This window comes from Giraffa tippelskirchi, chromosome 5 (assembly GCF_054371585.1).
Source record: "Giraffa tippelskirchi isolate mGirTip1 chromosome 5, T2T-mGirTip1v1.2.pri, whole genome shotgun sequence".
Taxonomy (NCBI): Eukaryota; Metazoa; Chordata; class Mammalia; order Artiodactyla; family Giraffidae; genus Giraffa; species Giraffa tippelskirchi.
In genome coordinates, this window is record NC_137279.1 from 184,030,690 (window position 1) to 184,049,820 (window position 19,131).

Sequence of the window (19,131 nt, forward strand, 5' to 3'; positions counted from 1 at the left end):
GTTTTTACTATAAACATGATATATACAAAATCTACAATCTAGAGTAGTTTGTTAAATATGGCTCACGGTTTTAGGGGAATGGTAAAAGACTGAAACTAAAGTTAGTCCATGTTATGAAGACTGATTTAAAAAAAGCTCTTGTGCTAAAAGCAGTGGGCCTCTCTGGAAGCTTGTTGGCTAAGAGCGGGTTAGCATGATCAGATGAGGTTTGGTTAGACCATTGGCTACTTTTTGGTAGATCATTTGGGGAAAGTAGATAGAAGCAGTGGCTCAGTGGTAAAGAATCCACCTGCAGTGCAGGAGATAGAGGAGATGCTGGTTTGATCCCTGGATTGGGAAGATCTCCTGGAGGATGAAATAGCAACCCACTCAGGGTTGTAATACTCAGGCAAGTATTCTTGCCTGAAAAATCCCATGGACAGAGGAGCCTGGCAGGCTAGAGTTAGATATGACTAGCACAGCACACAGCACAGAAGGAAGCAGGAAGACCAATGAGGAGCTTTCATGTCCATTGTGTTGGACCTAGGCTGCTACTGGGGAGCACTGTATTCTAGTACAAGGGCTTCTGAATAGTCTTTTCCCCAGGATTTTCTAGTTGCTGTGGACATCTGAAAACATACAATTTTATGTATCCCTAAGTAGTTTTTTTTCCAGCGACTTAACTTATTAACTCAGGAAGATGAATCAGGTCAGATGCTCAACATTCAGAGATTCTCATGGGTGGGAGTTCCGTGGTGGCCTAGTGGTTAGGATTCTGGGCTTTCACTACCATAAGCCAGGTTCAGTCCCTGGTTGGGAACTGATACACCACAGCCACGCAGTGTAGCAAGCAAAACAAAAACCCCAAACAAAAATATTCATGGGCATGTTCAGCATATGCAACTTAATATATATCTGCCTTGGGGTGCACAGAGCATGACTTCTGCCCTTGAATTTTTTGAAAACCGATGAAGATATACGGAGTCTTATATTGGGTTGGCCAAAAAGTTCATTTGGGTTTTTCTGTAAGCCAGTATGGAAAAACCCGAACAAACTTTTTGTCCAACCCAATATTTTCCCTGGAAACTGCCAGCTCATGAAAAAAAAATTTAAGTGACCTTGTTGCAGACATGGTGTTGTTAGTTTTACCATTGCACAGTCAGCAATTTTATTTTGATGTTATTTGGGAGAAAGCAGTATTTTTGATTAGCAAGTAAAATTAATGTAGAAAACAAATACTGTGTTAACTAGTTGGTATAATAAGGCAGCTGTGCCATTTTGCATTTCAACTCATTAAATTTCTAAACTTCTAATTACAATGAGATTACAACTTTAATAGAAGAACCACTCAAACTTGGGGTTAGTGATGGTTTTAGAGAGGTAAAATTTACAGAAATTTCATAGTTATTGAGTATAATTTTGCTAAAAAATAAAATATACACAGTATTTAATTTTTTGCTTGTAAAATTCAGATTCAGTTGACATTTATTAGGCACCTATTACTTACTGGGCCTTCTTCTAGAAACTTTAACACAGATGAGTACTTTTCACTCCTTGCAGCTATCAGACAAGCAGGACTGTCCCCATATTCAGATGGGGCACTTGAAACTTCAAGGCCAAATGGGTTGTCTTTTGTAACACAACTGTAAAGCACTAAAGCCACATTTGATCTCGAGTCCTTATTTTTCACAAAGACACATGCCTAACTTTTGGCGTATGTCATTTTAAAAATAACATTTTCCAGGGAAGCTCTGTATTTCCCCATATATGTTCGTTACTCATGAGAGCTTCTTTGTGCTCTCATGACAACCTAGGAAAAATACCTCTGCCGTGGTGTGTTCTGTAGTAATTGTTTCCTCTGTTGTCTTCCACATGTGAACACAGGAATGTGTGTTTGTGTAAAGAAAACCTTCCAATTGGCTGACTCCTCATTCAGTCTTCCCTCATAGCTCAGTCAGTAAAGAATCTACCTGCAATGCAGGAGACCTGGATTTGATTCCTGGGTCGGGAAGATCCCCTGGAGAAGGAAGTGGCAACCCGCTCCACTATTCTTGCCTGGAGAATCCCGTGGACAGACCATGGGGTTGCGAAGAGTCAGACATGACTGAGCAGCAACTAACACTTACACTTCCATTCAGTCTCATGATTTCAGCTATACATTATTTTTTTCTTTCCAGTTGCTTCTGAACAGCTCAATTTAAGTCTCATTGGGTCTAAATTGAGTTTTTCACATTTGCTCTACCATCTTTCCCTTTTTTGAGCATCCTCTTAACTCCTGTCTCTCACTTTCTATTTCACTATTCATTAATTCCTATCTATTCTGCCTTCTAAATGTACCTTATATTCCACATGTCTCCCTCCATCCCTACTGCTTCTGCAGTGTTCTAAGACATGAAAAAGGCTTATATTGACATGGGAATGGGGATGGTTTTCACTGGTTCCTCCATAGTTTACATACGGAAGCCCTTTTTGTTGGCTCAGCTGCGTGGCTTGCTGGATCGCAGTTCCCCAGACAGGGATTGGACCCAGGCCATGGCAGTGAAAGCCTGGAATCCTAACCAGTAGGCCAGGGAACTCCCCTTAAGTTCATACTTTATATCTAGGAAGCCAATGACAGTATCATTCCAATTCCTGTTATCTCAGTTCCTCTCTGCTTTCTGCTGAAATCACCTAATTCACTAAGTACACATGTCCCATATTCCCCAGTACCCAAATATTCCCCGTTCCTTTGTGTCTTTACCTTCACAAATGCTGTTGCCTGCATCTGAAATCTTCCCTACTCTAGCCTGTCTTGTCAGCTCCTTCCAGATCCAGGTTTCCGTCTTCATCACCTGGCATAATGCTTCTCACATAATAAATGCTCAATAATATTTATTGAATTTATAATATATTCACATTCCACATGCAAAAGTGAAGTTGGTTGGGGCATTCACTCATTTCATAATTATTCTGTGCAGCCTCAGAGAACTCTTCTCAGGATTTGGTTGAAGCCTTTTATAAACTGTGTATGGTTCTACTTAAAGCGTAGTCACCCCTGTTATTAGAAAGACAAGATTGATGGTTTTCCTTAAAAGAGATTCTGTTAAAGAGGATTAAAGTCAAAGTGCAAGTGATTCTATATTGCTTAGGCGTTAGGGATAAGTAGCTCTTCCTCAGCTCAGTACTATCCCCATCCATAATCGTTTAGAGCTGGGAAAGGTACTTGGTCACAAGGAGAGTTGGAAGCTGCTAAAATCTTTTAGATTTTCTAGAAGTGTCTGAAGTAGTGAACATTGCAATTCCAGTATAGGTACAAAGTCTTTCTTTAATTAAAGTGGCAAAATTAACATTGAAATTTTAAAGTTACGCCACCTAATCTAGCCAAAGCAGATAGCTGATAAATTCTGTTGGTTATTGGAAACAAGCTCCTGATTCAGAGTTCAGAGCACCAGTGTAAGAAAATAACAATGGATCCATTTTATTTATTAACAAAGTTGAAAAATTGAGCATTGGCAAAGCAGTTAAGGTTTTAGCATCTATTTATATTTATGTAGTATATCTTGCATAGTTGTAGACCCTTTAGAGAAGTCATAATGGCCTGACATTAAACCTGTCCTTTTAAAACTTAAAATATTATTGATCATGTAAGATATAATACATGAAATAGAGAACAATAGATGCTGGTATGCAAAACAGTACATTCTGAACTATTTGAGTGTGAAACTGACATTTACATATTGAATCATATTTTCACACTAATTTCCATTTTGTGGAGGCAGCATCGTTTCCTAGAAAAGCACACAAGACTTGAGATTAGAAAGCCTGAATTCTGGTCCTGACTTTAATTAGCTCTATAATTTAGAGTAAGTCATTGTCCCCTCTTTGAACCCGAGTCCCCACATTTATGAGAGGGACATTGGATAAACTAGATGAGCTCTTAGATCCCTTCTAACTCTGTAAACTGCACTTTTGTGAAATATTCTTGGTGCCAAAGATGGAATTGTAGGCAGCTTTGACGATCGACTGGACTAAATGAGATACCAGGCACTGTTCCCTTCAAAGCCCAGTGTCTGTTTAGAAGCTGCTTTATTGAAACACTGTCATCATTAGCCAAATCCTTTGTCCCGTTGGTGTTGGTGGTTCTACCTCTCCTACCAAATTACTGGCCCACAAGGAATGGAAGTAAACTTCACATGCTGCTTAATGTTCCAAGGTGTGCCGCACATTGCAAAGGAAACTGCATCGTTCTCCAAGGCACCTCACTTGTAGCGACGTCGTCCTATTCAATTAGAGGTGGGAAAGGCTGGCCTGGCTCCAAAGGAAGACTGTCAGTTCCTCTCCTTTTCTGTGTCCACGCTCGGCAGGATGCTTCCTCACGCCCACCTCTCTCCCCCTTGCTGTGACTTTGGCTTCCGCCAGATGTCACACCGCTGCTTGTCACCGCCCAGACTCTCGTCGCTGATTTTGTTGTTTCAGTGTATTTATCACAACTGTTCTCTTTAGCTGTAAAATTTATGGAATTTCACACTCTTCTTAATCACTACCGTGTTTCTTTTTCATGAGAGAGGGAATATACAAGGAGTTGTATGCACAAGAGTTAGAAGGAAAGTTTGCGTGTGTGCGCCATGCGTACCTCCCACTGTCAAAAGCACAAGGGAATTGAGCTCAGAGGCACAAAGTGAAACTGAACTCAGTTCTGCAGGGCTCACAGGCGCTTAGGAAGTCCGTTTCAGTCCCAGGGAGAGGGACATAAGAGATTTGCTTATTGGCTAATTCCCCTGGCTTTAATTGTATTCCTTTTAGCAACAGAAAAGGGTGGGTAATTTTATTGGCATTCTGTGGTACTTGTGTTTTTGAGCCGCGCTGTGTCGCTTGTGGGATCTTAGTACCCTGACCAAGGATTGAACCCAAGTTCTCAGCAGTGAAAGCTTGGAGTCTTAACCACTAGACCACCAGGGAATTCCCTGGTACATCTTCTTGATCTTATTATTATCTAGTTAGATCTGTTAATAATGTGATCAAATCCTAAAAACGGTGGTGGTGGTGGTGGTGATGATGGTGATGATAGATCATCTGTGTTATTACTATGTAACAGGCATTTCGTTGAGCACATTTGTTGTTATTTCATTCACTTAGTAGTGTTTGACTATTTGTGACCCCATGGACTGCACCACACCGGGCTTCCCTGTCCTTCACCGTCTCCCAGAGCTTGCTCAAATTCATGTCTATTGAGTCAGTGATGCCATCCAACCATTGCATCATCTGTTGTCTCCTTGTCCTTCTGCCTTCAGTCTTTCCCAGCATCAGGGTCTTTTCTAATGAGTCAGCACTTCGCAACAGATGGCCAAAGTATTGGAGCGTCAGCTTCAGCATTAGTCCTTCCAGTGAATATTCAGGCTTGATTTCCTTTAGGATTGACTGGTTTGATCTCCTTGCAGTCCAAGGGACTCTCAAGAGTCTTCTTCAGCACCACAGTTCAAAATCATCAATTCTTCTGTGTTCAACCTTTTTTATTGTCCAGCTCTCACATTTGTACATGACTACTGGAAAAGCCATAGCTTTTACAAGACGGGCCTTTGTAGGCAGAGTTATGTCTGCTTTTTTAATACACTGTCTAGGTTTGTCATTACTTTTCTTCCAAGGAGCAAGTGTCTTTTAATTTATGGCTGTAGTCACTGTTCACAGTGATTTTGGAGCCCTAGAAAATAAAGTCTGTCACCATTTCCATTGTTTCCCCATCTATTTGCCATGAAGTGATGGGACCAGATGCCATGTTCTTAGTTTTTTGAATGTTGAGTTTTAAGCCAACTTTTTCACTCTCCTCTTTCATCTTCATCAAGAGACTCTTTAATTCCTCTAGTTAAAGCACATTACATTTATTTACTTAAACCTTGCCATAACCTTATAATGATGGATACTGTTATTATCCCTGTTGTATAGATGAGGAAATCTCAAAATGACTGAAAGATCTCCACTTTAAAAATAAGCTTATATCATGTATTTTTTTAAGGTAGGAAAAGATCAATTTATCTGTTTTGTTTTTTTCTTTCCTTGCTTATAAAAAGAGGCAAAATTTTGGTTGTACTTTATTTTAGAAACTAAAGTTCATTTTGAGTTCCCAGGGTGGTTCATTTAAATTTATGTGTGTCAGTTAGATACAAATTCATTTTTTAATTTTTAAAAAATATTTATCTATTTATTTAGCTGCATCGGGTCTTAGTTGCAGCACGCGGATCTTCATTGTGTCATGCTTGGATCTTTCATTGGAGCACATGGGCTCAGTAGTCCCAGTGCATGCGCTTAGTTGTTCCACAGCATGTGGGATCTTAGTTCCCTGACCAGGGATCAAACCTGTGTCCCCTCCATTGCAAGGCAGATTCTTAACTGCTGGACCACCAGAGAAGTCCCTGAATACAACTTTAAACCTAAACATGTTGGCATTTGCCCTGCAAACCGTTGATGGTGATCCTCATGGCCATTGGACAGTGTCTCAGCTAAATGTTTAGATTAATTTATTGGTCACTTAGATGTTTAGGTTAAGAATTGTGTGTAATATTTAGTGCTAGCCTTTGCTGTGGAAGATGCCTAGACATAGAAGATACTGTTCCTTCCCTTGGGGACCTCATAACTTTGCTTTACTACTTAGACTTGCTATCTAAATAATTAGAATAGTAGAGACAACCAAAGACTTAGATTATATCATGCACAGGATAAGGATTACCTTGTTAAAGATAGGATTCCTGGCAGTTTTATCATGATTGATTAGTGTTCCCATTTTTTCAGGATAATTGGCAAATTCTCACATGTAATACTGATCATGGGAAAGAAGGGAACTGATGAAAAGGTAGATAGAAAGTGAGTCTTCCCACTCGGAATGGACATATCTGTAAGGGTAGAAATCTTAGTATGAAGGTACTTAATAAGTGGTAATTTACTCTCTCTCCAAATCTGGATGTAGGGTTTGTTGTTTTTGTTTTTTCAGGCTTCCAGAAAAATGTCTGTATGCCTGTATCAATTTCAAGATAGATTAGGGTGTGTGTGCTGTGAAGCAGATATGCTCAAAGTGTCAATGCTTGTGAATGTTTGTGACAATGAATACTATCACCTTAGGGCTCCTGCCAAGAGTCCAGGAGGGAGAGAGGAGGAAGCTATCATACATTTCTACCATGTGTCAGGCAGTGCTGGGCACTTTTTCCCTTTAGGAAGATGTATATGGGGTATTTCTTTCTTTTCCTTTAAATTTTTGTTTATTTTCCTTTAAAAATTAAAAAGAATTAGTAAGGTGTAGTTGATTTATAGTGTTTCAGGCGTACAGCAGAGTGAATCAGTTATATATATATTCTTTTTCAGACTCTTGTCCACTGTAGGTTACTATAAGATACTGAATCTAGTTTCCTGTGCTGTACAGTAGGTCTTTGTTGTTTATTATTTTACATATAATGGTCTATATCTGTTAATCCCAAATTCCAAATATATCCTCCCCCCCTTCCTTTTTGGTAACCAAAAGTTTCTTTTATATGTCTGTGAATCTGTTTCAGTTTTGTAAGTAAGCTCATTTGCATTTTTTTTTAGAGTCCACATACATGTGATACTTGTCATTTTCTGTCTGACTGACTTCACTTAGTATGATAATCTCTGGGTCCATCCATGTTGCAGCAAATGGCATTACTTCATTCTTTCTTTATGACTTATTAGTTATTAATTATGTGTGTGTGTATATATGTGCCACATCTTCTTTATCCATTCCTCTGCTGGTGGACATTTAGTTTGCTTCCGTATTTGGCGGTTGTAAGCAGGCCTGCTGTGATCTTTGGGGGGCATGTGTCTTTTCAAGTTAGAGCTTTATTTGACTATATGCCCAGGAGTGGGGTTGCTGGATCATATGGTAGCTGTGTTTTAATTTTTTTAAGGACCCTTCATACTGTTCTCCATAATCACTGCACCAATTTGCATTCCCACCAATAGTGTGGGAGGATTCCTTTTCCTTTTATTTTGATCTTGCAGCACAGCATGTGGGCTCTTAGTTGCTTGGCCAGGGATTGAACCCATGCCCCCTGCACTGGAAGAACAGAGAGAGTGTTCACCACTGGATTGCCAAGGAAGTCCCTATTTATAGGTTTTTAAATGATAGCCATTCAGACTGGTATGAGGTGGTACCTTATTGTAGTTTTGATTTGCATTTCTCTAATAATTAGTGATGTTGAGCATTTTTTCGTGTGCTTTTTGGCCACCTGTACGTCTTTGGAGAAATGTCTAGATCTGCCCATTTTTTGTTGAGTTGTATGAGCTGTTTGTATATTTTGGAAATTAATCCCTTGTTGGTTGCATCTTTTTTAAAAAAATTTTGTTTGTGTATTTGTTTATTTTTGGCTGTACTGGGTCTTTGTTGCTGTGTGCAGGCTTTCTCTTGTTGTGGTGCATGGGCTTCTCATTGCAGTGACTTCTCTTGTTGTGGAGCACGGCCTCTAGGGTGTGTGGGCTTCAGTATTTGTGGCTCCCAGGCTCCAGAGCACAGACTCAGTAGTTGTGGCGCATGGGCTTAGTTGCTTCTCAGTATGTGGGATCTCCCTGGGCCAGGGATCAAACCATGTCTTCTGCATTGACAAATGGATTCTTTACCACTGAGCCAGAGGGAAGCCCCCTGGTTGCATCTTCTGAAAATATTTTCTCCCATTCCACAGACTCTCTTCATTTTGTTTATGGTTTCCTTTGCTGTCCAGAAGCTTTTAAGTTTAATTAGGTCCCATTTGTTTATTTTAGTTTTTGTTTCCCTTACTCTAGAAGATGGATCCAAAAAGATAGTGCTGCAATTTATGTCAGAACATCCTGGCTCTTACATTTAGCTCTGTAATCCATTTTGAGTTTATTTTTGTATATGGTGTTGGAGAATGTTCTAATTTCATTCTTTTACATGTAGCTGTCCAATTTTCCCAGCACTACTTATTGAAGAGACTGTCTTTTCTTTTTTTTTTTTTATTTTTTTATTTTTTTATTTTTTGTCTTTTCTCCATTGTATGTTCTTGCCTCCTTTGTCATAGGTTAGTTGACCGTATGTGCATTGGTTATTTCTGGGCTTTCTGTTCTGTTCCATTAATTTGTGTGTCTATGCTTGTGTCAGTACCATACTGTTTTGAGTACTGTAGCTTTGTAATATAGTCTGAAGTCAGTGTGATTCCTCCAGCTGCATTCTTCTTTGTCAAGATTGTTTTGGCTATTTAGGGTATATTTGACTATATGAGGAATTTATCTTATATCTCATTTGCTAGGAGTGGATGGTCTTCTCTTGAGTGCTTGCCTTGTTTTTTCATGGACCCTGTGAACTTCATAGGTGATTATGTTTCCCTAGTAATTATTTTAGCATTTATTGAACCTTTACTAGGTTTTGGGTACTGTGCTTGTTTTACATGCATTATTTCTTTGAATGTTCACTGCATCCTTTTTGTAGTAGGTATCCTATGTTTGCAATGAAGACACTTTCAGAGACATTAGGTTACTTACTTTTCTAAAGCCATGTGTCTAATAATAGAGCTGGATTTCAAACTCAGGCCTGACTCTGTAGTATAATGCAGCTGTTTCTTCCTGACATGAGATATTTATTTAAGCTATTGTTCTCCCCTTCATTTAATTTTAAATGCCTATAGTATAATTTTTTTTCTTTACTTAGCAACCTGTGTGTAAAGGAAAGTAGAAAGAGAAGGACCCAGGAACCTAGAAAAAAATAGTGGTATATGTATAATTGTAGTGATACTGGCAGTCACCTTAAACTTGAGCCAGTTCTCAGAAGTAGGACCTATCACTTTCTGACATTTGTTTAGAGATTTTCTTAATCTTTCTTCTTGTGATTCTAGGCATTAGTCACATATGTACAGAAAAATATATAAAGCTTTTTGGTATGATTGTTATTCACTCAGCAAATATTTATTGAATATGTACTATATGCTTATACATCATTGAACAGAGTCCTGCCTTCATGGAGTTTGTAATTGGTATAAATATTTGAATGGGTGGGTTGTGTCTTACACCTACTGTGTATTTCTCTAAACACACCACAGTCACACATGTATATGCTGTAGGAATTTCACAAAATTGAATGGCTTGGAATTTGTCTTATTCCAGGAAAACACTGTTGCATCAACAATATGAGAAAATGTAAGAATCAAGAAACCCATCAGTATAGGTTTGTCCCTTTGAATGCCATGATTCTTAGAGGAGTAAGGGAGTAGCAGTATATAAAACCTTATTTGAAATTAAAAAAACAAAAACTTGTGTGAGCCAGAGATCTTTGATGGAGCATTGTCAGAAGAATTTCAGAAACTGCAAGTTGTTACACAGATGTAATGATTTAATTAGTCTAGATAACACCATTTATTTATGCTTAAGCATCTCACACATGCAAAAGTTGGTAATTCAAAGTCACACAATTTGTGAGTTATCTTCCATACCACGTGTTATTGCTTCTGAATACCAACTTTGATGAGTGTGTGTGTCAAATGCTTAAGCATAAATAAATGATATTATATAGACCAATTAAGCAATACAGTTTATTTCTGGAATTCTCTTGACACCTTCACATAATTTTTTGTGGTGGCTTTTAAAGATCACATTAATTGTTTTAAACACAGTGTGATCTCAGTGTGGGCAAGATCCTCATTGGAGAGAGCATGTATGGTTTCTGCTGGTTAGATCTCTTTAGAGATCTGGGTGGATCCTTAATATACAACTGGAAAAAATAGCCATAAAAGGAATGTCCTCTAGTAAATGGAGAAGGTTCGTTATCTCTTAGCAAAAAGATGAGCTAATTTTGTGATAAGTAAGTAACTATATTATTAAATCTCTTGGGGAGGAAACCAGTTCGGATCTCCTTGCTATATTTCTCTCTCTTTTTGCTTCTCGTTTTAATTTATTTATTTGGCTGCATTGGGTCTTAGTTGCGGCACATGGGGTCTTCGTTGTGGCATGTGGGCTCCAGAGCGAGTGGGCTCAGTAGTTGCCCTGTGGCATGTGGGATATAGTTCTCTGACCAGGGATCGAACCTTTGTCCCCTGCATTGGAAGGTGGATTCGTAACCACTGGACTACCAGGAAAGTCCCTCTTTTTTGCTTTTTTAATTTGAACTATAAAAACACCATGGTATTCTTTGTCTCCCTGATGTTGCATTACTGTTGTTACAGTTTTTTTAAAATACTGTTATATTTATTTTTTATTTTTAGGTAATTCAAACAGTTTTGTTGTTGTTGTTGTTTAAAATGGTAAGCTATCAAAAAGGAGATGGGGATATAGCTAATATACTAAGAATTTAGGTCACATTTTTTCTTCCAGAGTTTGGGATGTCTCACCTCTATTATTTTTTTCTCACCGTGTTTCCTAGAAAATAGAAAGGGGAAGGATTAATTAACCTAGTTTTACACATAAGGAAGTATATTCATAGAGGTTAAGTGTCTTGCTTAAGGTCAGACTTATTAAGAATGTAGTCACAGAATGTAGCAGAGAATTCCAGAGACTACTGGTAGAGGTTAGCATGCTGCTTACTGGGAACTGTAATAGGCAGTTAATTATTTTCTCAAAAGACTTAACTACTACTGGTTATTTCTTACTCCTCTGAGTCTATTCACCATCTTATCCCCAAAGCAGAAACTTGTTTGCAGGTTAGAGCTACTCTGTAATCTTTGGAAAATAGTACTTAGCACAGCTGGCTTGGAATTGCAAGTAGGTATATAATGTTTTCATGTGTATCTTCTAACATGAGTTAGAATGTTTCTTCAAGCTGCCAAGTGCCCATGCTGATCAGTGTTCAAAGAATACAAAACATCACTTTTAAGACCATTAGCTGTTATTACTTTATGCCCCATTATATGATGCATGAGTGATAGTTGCTCAGTCATGCCTGACTCTTTGCAACCCCATGGACTGTAGCCTGCCAGGCTCCTCTGTTCATGGAATTCTCCAGGCAAGATTACTGGAGTGGGTTGCCATTTCCTTCTCCAGGGGAGATGATGCATAAATGTATTTAATTTCACTTAATGTCCGTTTGATTGAATTTGTAAGTTTAGGAATGGGCACCTAACAATGGGCAAGGCCTGCTCACTATCCATTGAGGCAAGGGCAAGAGGGAAAACATACTTTGCAGAGAAAAAGGAAGTCGTTTTTCATGGAAGTCGCACCACTGATGCCTGGGAACACAGACAGTCTGAATCTAACATGGTAAATGGCCCACCTGGTATAGAAAAATAATCATCCATTTAGAGATGAAGATAAGGCAGACTTAGGGTTCTCTGTAGAAACTTGCTCGTTACACTTGCAGGTAATACAAAAAAAGGATACCTATAAAATAGGTTATTATAATTACTTTTGTCTCATTGATAAAAATTACCTCTTAGTTATCTTAGCACAGCCTTGTTATATTAGAAAAATAATTAGCGTTTCACCTAAACCTACAGTTCTTCTATAGTTACCACATTTCTTTGAACTTGTGAACTTCCATCATTACTGTCTGCATTAAAAGTGTAATGATTTGGGAATTCCCTGGTGGCCCAGTGGTTAGGACTTTGCCCTTTCCCTGCTTAGGGTATGGGGTTCAGTCCCTGGTCAGGGAGCTAAGATCCTGCAAGCTGTGTGGCGCGGCCAAAAAAAAGTTTAGTGATTTGATTTAAATATTTGAGAACTTCTACACTACCCTACCCCAAGACTTGTTTCTTTCTCTTTTTTTAATCTTTTTTTATAGTTGATACACAGTATTGTATTAATTCCAGATATATAGCAGAATGATTCAGTTATATATATATTTTTTTCAGATGATTTTCCATCATAGGTTATTATAAGATTTTGAATATGCTTCCCTATGCTATATAGTAAATCCTGTTACTTATCTGTTTTATGTATAGTAGTTTGTCTCTGTTAATCCTGTGCTCCTAATTTATACCCCTCCTCCCTTTCCCTTTTTGTAACCATACATGTATTTTCTGTCTTTGAGTTAGTTTCTGTTTTGTGTGTAGATTCACTTGTATTATTTCTGGATTCCGCATGTAAGTGATATCATATAATGTTATTTTTCTCTGACTTACTGCACTACATATAATATTATCTAGGTCCATCCATGTTGCTGCAAATGGCAATAATTCATTCTTTTTATGGCTGAATATACAACCCCCTTGTATATATGTGCCACATCTTCTTAAGCCAGTCATCTGTTGATGGGCACTTGGGTTGTTCCCATGCCTTGGCTATTGTAAATAGTGCTGCTGTGAACATTGGGGTGCATGTATTGAATTAGAGTTTTTGTCTTTTCTTGGACATATATATACCCAGGAGTAGAACAGCAGGATCATATGGTAGCTTTGTTTCTAGTTTTTAAAGGAATTTCCATGTTGTTTTCCATAGTGGCTGCACCAGTTTACATTCCCAGCTTCACACCCTCTCCAGAATTTATTAATGTAGCCCGAGACTTAGTTTCTTAATAGTGAGGCATACAGTTTACCATTTGAGATTGTGGTCCACATGCCCATACTGAGCCTTTTTATTTTGGATAATGTGGTTGGTGCTATAGCTTTCCTTAGCCTGTGGCCTGACACTCTCAGAATAGTGTGTTTTGGTTTCAGCTATTAGGAACAACACAAGAACACCCATGCTTTGCCTTTGAAATGCTTTTATAGCAGGTTTTGGTCCATGGGCTTTAAGAAACAACTTTCTCACATACCTTAAAGTGGTCCAATGGTCTTCTGTTCAGAGAAAACAAGCTGACCTCCCTTTACCTCTTACCACACTCTGGGTCCTTTAGATTTCTCTAAATCTTTACTTTCATCATCATTTACTCAGCTGCTGCTATTATTTATCAACAGTTGGAAAGTTCCTGTTTTCATGAGAGATGTTGGTGTTATTGCTTTGATCATCACGTTACAGTGTCTTTCCTTTGCAGACCCCATATCATGTCAATCTCCTCCTGGCTGGCTATGATGAGCATGAGGGTCCAGCGCTCTACTACATGGACTACCTGGCAGCCTTGGCAAAAGCCCCTTTCGCAGCCCACGGCTATGGTGCCTTCCTGACTCTCAGCATCCTGGACCGGTATTACACGCCAAGTAAGTCTCGGCTCTCTAAGCTGGGAGCAGTAGCAAAGCCCTGTCCTCAGCTGCTTCCCGGCTTTGTGTACACCCCTTGGAGTTGGGTGGCCAAGGAAGGTGCCCTCAGGAAGCTTTTTTCTGTAGGTCATTAGGGTTATGGAAAAGCTGATCCAAGTCCCTCTGCCACCAAGTAAAATGAGGTATTGCATATGTCCAGAGCTGGGTTTTGTTTTAAAGGGTGGTTGGAATAATGACTAAAACTATAATTCTTCGGTTATAAAAGTTCAGGTTTTGCACTCATTTTGCCGCTACTTAGGTGCTCATTAGCTTCTCAGGTGTAGAGAATAAGCAAGTAAACCAAGTGGTTTGGATATGTTTGTTTGGGGCTTGTGATGATGAACTGGTCTCTAGCATGACAACTGAGGATTTCTTTTCTTAAATATCAAAGCTTTTTAAGGCCACAACCTGTATTCTTAACCACATAATAGCTGCCCTCTCCTATATGAGAAAGCTGGCTCTCTACTTGTCCATGAACCGTCCACTTGGCAAACCTCTAGACACAGGGGTGCTTCTGCGTTAAGTTCTGTTTTCTGACCCCAACCCCAACCTCAGCTTCAGCCATCGTGAGCAATAGACACTTGGGATTCACAGCTTTTACATGCTGTAGATGCAGCACAAATAACCCGTTTTCGCCTTACATTCTGCTCTTTCCTATTAGCGTAGTAAGAATCTGGCTGGTTCTTTCTTCTTATGGTGCGGCCCTCTCACTCAACCTCAGCCATGCCGGAGCTCCAGGCCACATCCTGAAAAGATTAGCCTGGCCTCCTAGTGACCATTGCCTGATTTGGCATCTGTCAGTAATACAACTGATTTGCCCACCAAGATAACCACCAGCCACCCCTGAAGCTAAACTGCATCATATGTCATCCCAGTTTGCCATGCCTGTGGACAGTTCCTTTGGCTCCTGTTTTACGAGAGACTCAGCCCCATCCTATGAATTCTGTTTCCATTGTTAAACAGGGGCCCAGCTGGCAAAGTAAGGCAAACACACTGGCCCTGTCCTCCCTTTCCCTGATTTGCAGCTGGCCAGGGCAGATGGAGCTGATTTAAGCCCTGGTCTAAAGGAGGGCTGGGCGTTGTTGGGAGTTGGGGGATGGGCTATAAAGAAGAGGCAGGCCGCTGGACTTCTCTGGAGGCAAGCACTGGCCATGGGAGGCAGATTCCGTCATGCTTACCCTTCTCTGTAGCAAATCAATTTGCAATGGCTTGTGGCTGCCTGAGCACTGGGCCTGGGACACTTGACTGCATATAGAGAAAGTTTGTTGTAAATCAGAAGCCTTGGCTTTTTTTTTTTTTGCGTTATCTGTTTGTGTGTCATGTTGACCTGAAAAAGTTTGAAACTTAGTTCAGAGTTATGGCAGAGAGTTGGACTTAGTGTCAGCACCTTGAGTGCCTGACCTCCGTGTTCTCTTTCAGCTATCTCGCGTGAGAAGGCAGTGGAGCTTCTTAGGAAATGTCTGGAGGAGGTGAGTAGCTTTCATGGGATCCTGAAAGGAATATTTTGTCTCTCTGTTGGCCGATATTGTTTCCCTTCCTCAGTTCCATTTTTTTCTGCCTTGCCAGAAAGTACAATATCCATTAACCATATGTGAAGTTCCTGTCGAGGATAGAGTTTGATGCATAAGAAGCTGATTTTTTTTCTCTCCTGGGTCACCATCTCATCAATGTCAATTTTACAATCTAATTACTTTTATTTTTGGTTCTTCCAGACTAGTAATTCTCGAATTTTAGCATGGGTAAGAATCATCTGGGGAACTTGTTTCTTTAAAAAAGGCACATTCATGCTTTCCACCTCACCTTAATTCTGAATCGGTTGTCCTGCTGTAGCTCTTGAGACTGTCTTGGCCAGCAGTCCAGGTGATTTTGCTGCAGGTGGTAACTGGGGGGTGTACTTTAAGAACTATTGTGCTGGATTTTATACCTGCTCCATTTTTGTGCTACCTGGGGTTGCCATAAAGTCTGCTTCCTTAACAATACGTGAGTCCAGGAGGGAAAGTCACTCCTGGGAATTCAGGAGGCCATAGAAGGTAATGAGTAGGCTTTGGGCAGATGGAGAGAGTAGCCTCTAGTTTATGAGGCCAGGAACATGGGTCCTTCCCCTTCCAATACTTCTGCTAGGTATGAAAGGAGGATGAGGAGGAAAAGAAAGCAGCTCCTTTAGGCTTTTTAATTCTTTTGTTGTTCCTATAGCCTAAGGATGAACTTGAATTTGTACTCTAGTGAGAAGAGAGTAGGAGGTTGAGAGCAGCTGGTAGCATCAGTAATGTCAGTTTGCCTCTTACACAAGCCTGTCATTTTCAGCCCACAGGGCCCCTTCTTCCTCTTGTTTGTAAATCTCCTTTCCAAAGCAGAAACTGAGAATAAACTCATGTGCTTTTCTTAAAAGTTCAGCCAAGAGGCCATATTAGTCCGGTAGCTCCAAGTGTTGCAAGGGTTTGCCAGGAAGAAGCCATTGGAATGTGGAATGCTTTGAGACTTAATTCCTCATGGATCCTCCACATTTCCTTATTATTATCACCTTTTCTTGATCTTGGAACTTTTTTCTGGACATAGGAGTCATCAGCCAGGGAGGACTATGGAAATGGAAGTGGCGGTTGCTGTCCAGCCCTCACCTGTAAAGGAGATGGGAAACATCAGGGGAGGGGCACATTTTCAGGATATGCCCCTAAGGGAGCAGGTAGAGCTCTGTGCCTTCTATCTAGAGATTGAGCGAGCTGTCCGGGCAGAGTCACCCACAGAAGTGAAGATTTCCCCCAGGCCAGCTGTGCTCCTCAGTGATCTCTAGCCAGGTTAACGGGGCCGTCTGCTTCTGGGTACATAGACCACAGCTCCTTTGGAATAGCCTCTCAAGCAGACAGTCACATGGGAGTCCAGAGAGGTTTCTTTACTGACAGTTCAGCTTGGATTGAAGAAGGTAAAAGTTAGGAGTTGTTCCAAGAGCAGTTCTGAGACCGTCCTTGCCACCACCCTCTAGCTCTACACACAGACACACTCACATACACCTGATCCTTATAATGTGGGTGGGTGGCTGGAGCATACTTTTGGGACCTAGGAATGCATGGCTTTGGCCCAGAGCTTTTCCTAGGACTGTAGCTCCTTGGTTGGCTTGTTGCCTTGAGATATTTTGAAAGAGAAGTCTGTGTTTACCAGGACGATCGGTGGCAGATTGTGAGGAATAGAACATTAGGTTGTCTCATTCTTCACCAGCTGACTGACCAGAATCGAGCTCCCCCTCACCACCTTCCAGTCAGCCTCCAGCTGCAATTTGGGCTTTCCTCAGTATCTTAGTACCAGCTGTCCTCAGTAGGGTACCAATCGCCCCCAAAGCAAAAATCACTGCCTGCTTATATGTCCAGTGCCTAGAACAGAGCCTGGACCACAGTTCTCAATAAAACTTTGTTGACTGATTTCCTTCATGTTTGTCTGCAGCTCCAGAAACGCTTCATCCTGAATCTGCCAGCCTTCAGTGTTCGAATCATTGACAGAAATGGCATCCACGACCTGGACAACATTTCCTTCCCTAAACAGGGCTCCTAACGCCATGCCCTCCCTCCCGCTTGCCAGGGAACTTTTTTTGATGAGCTCCTCTATTTTTTTCTACTCTTTCGATGTGTGCTCTCTATTGGTGGTTAATTCCAAATAAAGCTGACTGTGGATCGGTTGAGCCCTCTGGGTTGAGTCTGAGTTGACCTAACGTCACCTGAGGAAGGAGGTGGAGGGAGGACCGCCTGCACAGGACTTCCTGCGAGGGTTCTTTCCTCCTGCCCCTTTCCTTCACTAATGCTCTAACTGTCCTTCAGTAGCTGACAGTTTGCTTGCTAAGGTCTCATTCCCTCTAAAGCAGTGGTTCTTTATTGCCCCTAAGCTTAAACATTTTTTAACTAATTCATTTGAATAGATAATACATAACATCTAGAAAAAATGCAAACAGGACGTAAACACACAGTAAAAATGTTTCTTCCTTCTCTATAATTTATTCACCTTCTTCCCTTCCCAGAGGAAACTTCAGCTACTAATTTCTTATCTAACCTTTAGAGATATAGTGTTCTTGTATAAAATATATGGATGCACATGTCCCTTTTAAAAAATATTTTTAAATGTTCTGCATACTGCTTTTTTCATTGAACCCTATTGGATATGGTTATAAATAGCTACCTTACTCTTACTGACAGTTGCATAATATTCCATGAAATTGGTGTAGTCTAAGTGGTTAACCAGGTATTTATTTTACTTTCTAATCTAGTTTTTTGGTAATGAGTAATGTGGATGTTTTTCGATTGGTACCCCTAAAACAGTAGTTCTTAACCAGAGGTATGTATCAGAATCACCTGGAGGGTTTTCTTTTTTAATCTACTTGATTAGCCTGCGTTCACTCCCAGATTCTTTGGGGCCTAGACTAGGAATATTTTTTAAAGCTCCTAATCCTTAGTCACAATAGAGAACCGCCAATTTGAAGCTTCTGTGGAGCTGTGATCGTCAAACTATAGCATGCATCCCAACTTTCTTATAGACACAGCTTGCTGGGTCCTACTCCTGTAGTTTGAGAGGATGGCCGAAGAGTTTATATTTCTGATATTTCTGATTGATGTGATGCTGCTGGTCTGGGAACCATACTTTGAGCACCATTTGGTCCTAGACTAAGATAAGCCCAACTTTATCCCATTCTGTGCTGCTCTTAATACCACATACAATAGGTTTTTTATTTATCTGGGGTAAATATATCATCTAAGTTACTCCCTATAGATAGCACATTTGTCTTAACAGAAGTGAATTACTGTCAGATTTGAATGCCATATACTTTTTAGTATACCTGCGGTAAATGCTTTGTACCATAAGAAGCAAGCTAATCATTGAATAAATGGGAGAAAGAGATGATTCACATGACCATGCCTACATGCCTAGTTCGTCATTAGTTCGCCACCATCATCACTATGCATAGGTGTGAGCTTTTGGCTAGCTTCCTGACTTTCTAAGACATCTATTTTAAAGCTCCACAGGTGATTCTGATGCTTGCCCCAGTTGAGTGCCACTACTAAAGTGTAAGCAGTCCTGCTTC

General features: G+C 40.2%; 1 protein-coding gene across 2 annotated transcripts in view; it reads left to right on the forward strand.

The window, feature by feature from the left end:
- PSMB2 (proteasome 20S subunit beta 2) overlaps positions 1-17,739 on the forward strand; it is a 34,519-nt gene extending 16,780 nt beyond the window's left edge. For both annotated transcript variants that reach the window (XM_081488944.1, XM_081488945.1), the window contains exons 4-6: positions 13,871-14,033; positions 15,492-15,541; positions 17,505-17,739. In XM_081488944.1, coding sequence (XP_081345070.1) covers positions 13,871-14,033; positions 15,492-15,541; positions 17,505-17,612 — 321 coding nt within the window. In that variant the 3' untranslated portion in view covers positions 17,613-17,739. The remainder of the gene's footprint in view (positions 1-13,870; positions 14,034-15,491; positions 15,542-17,504) is intronic.
- The last annotated feature ends 1,392 nt before the right edge of the window (positions 17,740-19,131 follow it).